The sequence below is a fragment of the Nannospalax galili genome, unplaced genomic scaffold (assembly GCF_000622305.1).
Source record: "Nannospalax galili isolate Female #2095 unplaced genomic scaffold, S.galili_v1.0 scaffold127, whole genome shotgun sequence".
NCBI classification, from domain to species: domain Eukaryota; kingdom Metazoa; phylum Chordata; class Mammalia; order Rodentia; family Spalacidae; genus Nannospalax; species Nannospalax galili.
The window spans coordinates 2,572,742-2,576,985 of record NW_008360326.1 but is presented as its reverse complement, the minus strand read 5'-3'; the positions used below and the strand labels follow the sequence as shown (position 1 = coordinate 2,576,985).

The window sequence follows — 4,244 nt, the reverse complement described above, 5'->3', positions numbered from 1 at the left end:
GAGGGCATGATGGCCCATGGATCCTAGCAATCAGGAGGCAGAGGCAGACAGGTCTCTGTGAGTTCGAGGCCATCCTTATCTATAGGGAGACCCCGTCTCAAAAGAGGCGAAAAACATTACTTCTGAAGAAACTAAAATCTAGAGCTGGGCATGGTGGCCCACATCTTTAACACCAGCACTTAGGAGGTGAAGGCAGGAGTAACAGGATTTCAAGGCTAGCCTGGGTCACATGAGATTGTCTTTAAACAAAAATCTCTTTTGAAAGTGAAAAAAATATAAAGCCTATCAAAATGTCTATCATTAACCACAAATAGGCAAATAGAGTCACATAAATTAACCCATTTATTGTGGGCCAGGGATGTCCCAAACAGCAGTGCTTCTACTGGTCTTTCAGTTCCTTCAGTCTTCTGATGGCAGACTTGACCGTGACAGCAGAGGTGGTGCTGTTGAAAAATGCAGTTTCCAATGTGATTAAGCACGCTAACATATAAAATAACAAATCTGTCTTAGAGTTCCTTTCCCCTAAAGTCTCTAAATTTCTCCTGAAAAGAATTATACTAATAGCCTGGTTTATCAATATCCAAAGATCTAACAATAAGACTACTGTTCAGAAATTACTGGCCCATAAACATGAGGGTATCCTTTAAAAACCATTGCAGAGCTGGGCTTGGTGGTGCACGCCTTTAATCCCAGCACTGGAGAGGCAGAGGCAGGCAGAGCTCTGTAAGTTCAAGGCCAGCCTGATATACCTAGTGAGTTCTAGGCCAGCTGGGGCTACAGGAAGACCCTGTCTCAAAAAACACCACTTCTAGAGGCCTTTATGGGTGGCTTTAAGTTTCACAGGTGATAAGCTGAAGAACCAAAGCAAGCAATACCAGAATAGACAAGCTTTACCCATCAAGGCCACCTGGCCCAGCCAGGATGACAGCTTGTTTTAAGGTGTAACAGTCCATACAAACCAACTAAACCTTTCTTTAAAACTTCATAAAAACACCTTTTTTTTTCTTTTGGTCTTTTTGAAAGACAGGGTTTCTCTGTAGCTCCAGCTGGCTCTGGAACTCACTATGTAGATGTAGACCAGGCTGGCCTTGAACTCAGAGATAGCCTGGCCCTGACTCTTGAGTGCTGGGTTTAAAGGCATGTGCCACCACGCCTGGCTATTCATAAAAATGCCTTCTAAGAGCTAGAGAGATGGCTCAGTGCTTAAAGCTCTGGTTAACTCTTGCAGAAGACCCAGGTTCAGTTCCCAGCATTCACATAATAGCTAACAACCACCAGTAATTCCAGTTACTGGTTAATCAGAATCCTCTTCAGGCCTCTATGGGCACTGCACAACATGGGTGCATTTACATGCACGCAGGCACAACACTCATACACAAAAATAAGTTTGCCAGGAACCATGGTGCACACCTTTAACCGCAGCACTTGGGAGACAGCAGGCAGGTCTCTGCAAGATGGAAGCAACCTAGTCTATGTACCAAGTTCCAGGCTAGCAGGGGCTACAGGAGCCCGTCTCAAAATAAAATATAATTTAAAATCAATTTGAGGCTGGAGATGGCACAGCAGTTAAGAGCACTGGCTGCTCTTGCAGAGGTCCTGGGTTCGATTCCCAGCACCCACAAGGCAGCTAACAACCATCCATAACTCCAGTTCCAGGGGAATTCTATATCCTCTTCTGACCTCTGTACAACACAGGTGCACTTACATACAGGGTTCAGCAGACTCAGATGCCAAAAACGGAACTACACAGTACCAGTTTTTGAAGAACTCACTGACTGTACAATTCTAAAGCAGTATGAATCAACCTCTAAGTTTTATTTCAGTAGTTTTCTATTTAAGCTTTAATTGTGGCCCACAGATTTTCCCCTACCACAATGAAATGCACTCACTTGTAGGTCCAGGCTCCACCAGCCACTGTTTTCATGCAGGAACCACAGTGCCAGATGCCAACGGCCCGCCTCTTCATCTTGGTCTACAAAAGAAATTGTCTTCGTTAAGTACACACATAAAAATATACGTATCTTTGAAGTTTTCAGAGCCTCAATTATGCAAAATGGGCAGATTTTGCATACGGTAAGCAACCAGATACTCATCAAACAAACGCTAGTCACTACATGCAGACGAGACCTCTTGGAGATTAATACAGAACCTTAACAAAAAACAATCACTCCCACAAGCAGAGTTGTTTGGGATTCCAGCCTCCGCCCCAGTCATTAATCTTTCTGTTCCTTAGTTATTTCACGTGAAGGAATAAATGTGTCAGTAAAGTCATCAATACTGCCGCCGAGACCATCAGCAAACCGCTTTAAACCGCCTCGCTGCACCAGCAGCCCTGCCCGCCCTCTGTCCCCCGGGAATCACCTTACCTTGCCACAGAAGGAACAAGTATACTTGGCGTGCTGGCTGATTTCAATCTTCTTCACCATTTTCCGGAGGGAGGCTCCATAGCGGGTCCCGTATTTACCCACGATCCCGACCTTCTTGGTGCGTTTAGCCTGTGGAGACCGCGGAGGGGACAGACCAGAGGTATTTAGGGCTGCGGACGCCAAGCACGGCCCCTTCGCACCCCGCTGTGACCGAGTCTTCCCCAAGCTGAACCCACGAAAGTGTCCGCGGCTGCCGGACTCCCAAACCGCCCGCTGGGGCCGCCCGGCCAAGCCCTGACGCCGCAAAGATACCGACAACCAGGAGGACACCGGACGAGACAGGCAGCCGTGACCAAAAGAGACCGGGAAAGGGCAGATGCGGATGGATAGCGACGACCACAACAGGAAGACCAACACTCACCATGTCGCCGTGACCTAGGCCCGAGCCTGGAGAGGAAGAAGCACAGTGCGCAGGCGCAGTTTTAGGCGGGAGAGCGGAAGTGACTCTGAGGCCTCTCTAGGAACTGAACTCTGTGGTCTGGAGGCTTACTTGCCGTGGCCTCCACCTGGAGCCTTGGGGAAATGTTGAGAGGTAAAGAAATCACCACGTTTACCCAGAGTCCCAAGCTAGAAGTACCCTCACATTAGCTTACATTTACATCAAAATCCTGCAAAACAGTTGCGATTTCTTCCGTTCTATACGTAAGGAAAGTTTTAAGTAACTGGCTATTACCGGTTGAATTATTTTTTTAATTTTATGTGTATAAGTGTATTACTTGCATGCATGTAAAAGCATCCAGCGGAAGTCAGAAGAGGAGCGTTGGATCCCTTGGAACTGGACTTACAGTTGTTAGCCATCATGTGGGTACTGGGACTCCAACCCAGTTCCTCTTCAAGAGCAGCCAGTGCTCTTAATCGCCGAGCCATTTCTCCAGCACCACTGGCTATTACTGTTTAAATCATAGGTTTGTAACTGAGTCTCATTGCTTTTCTCCACTACATTATACTTTCTAAAATCGTCAGTCCTGTGCAGGACCCTGGGGTATAGTGATAAGTAAACGATCAGCCCTCAGGACAAATTCAGCCCGGGAGTCACGTAGGTCACGTTTACAAATTATAAAATCAGAGTTCTGGAGGTAAAGATGATCCCGTTTGAGCCCAAGAAGGAGGATCCTGGAATTCTCTGAGAATATCTCTGACCATATTTCCAATCAGAACTATGGTAGCAAATACCTTCAGTTCACACAACTAAATATTAACAATCTCAAATGGTTTTGCATGTGTTTTTGTTTCTTTACAATTATGTTGTAAGAGCAGGGAATGGTGGCGCATGCCTTTAGTCCCAGCACTCTGGCGGCAGAGGCAGGCAGATCTCTGTGACTTCAAGCCAGACAGGTCTACATAGTGAGTTGCAGGCCAGCTGGGGCTACAAAGAGACCCTGTCTCAAAAGGGCAAAAAAAAAAAAATTATGTTGCAAGCAGCTTGGAAACAATCACATGCTTCACTGACTTCTTTGGAAAAGTGACTGATTCAGAGTTTGAGTCCTTCATGGTCTGAGGACCAATTGAGCTGAGAGAGCCACTGGTGCCCATACAGCAATGATGAAGCCAGCTGGCCCTGTTGAGAGGTAATGTAGGTAGGCACAGTCTATTTTACATGAATGTTCCATTTAATTTTCATTCTGATCCTTTACAATTGGAACAATTTTTTATTTTCATTTTTAAAAAATATTTTATTTTCTTTATGTTATGTGCATGAGCGTATTACCTGCATGTATGTAAGTGCAGAGTGTGTCAGATCCCCTGGAACTGGAGTTCTGGACAGTCGTTAGCCACTATGTGGATGCTAGAATTCGAACCTGGGCAGCCAATGCCCTT

At 45.9% G+C, this 4,244-nt stretch overlaps 1 protein-coding gene across 1 annotated transcript; it reads right to left on the bottom strand.

Moving 5' to 3' along the window:
* Positions 1 to 323: 323 nt before the first annotated feature.
* On the bottom strand, positions 324 to 2,886 carry Rpl37a (ribosomal protein L37a). Its single transcript, XM_008825687.3, has 4 exons — positions 2,788 to 2,886; positions 2,367 to 2,495; positions 1,890 to 1,972; positions 324 to 443 (listed from the first exon to the last, which is right to left on the bottom strand). The coding sequence occupies exons 1-4, from the start codon at positions 2,788 to 2,790 to the stop codon at positions 380 to 382; spliced, it is 279 nt and encodes a 92-aa protein (XP_008823909.1). The 5' UTR covers positions 2,791 to 2,886; the 3' UTR covers positions 324 to 379.
* Between the last annotated feature and the right edge of the window lie 1,358 nt (positions 2,887 to 4,244).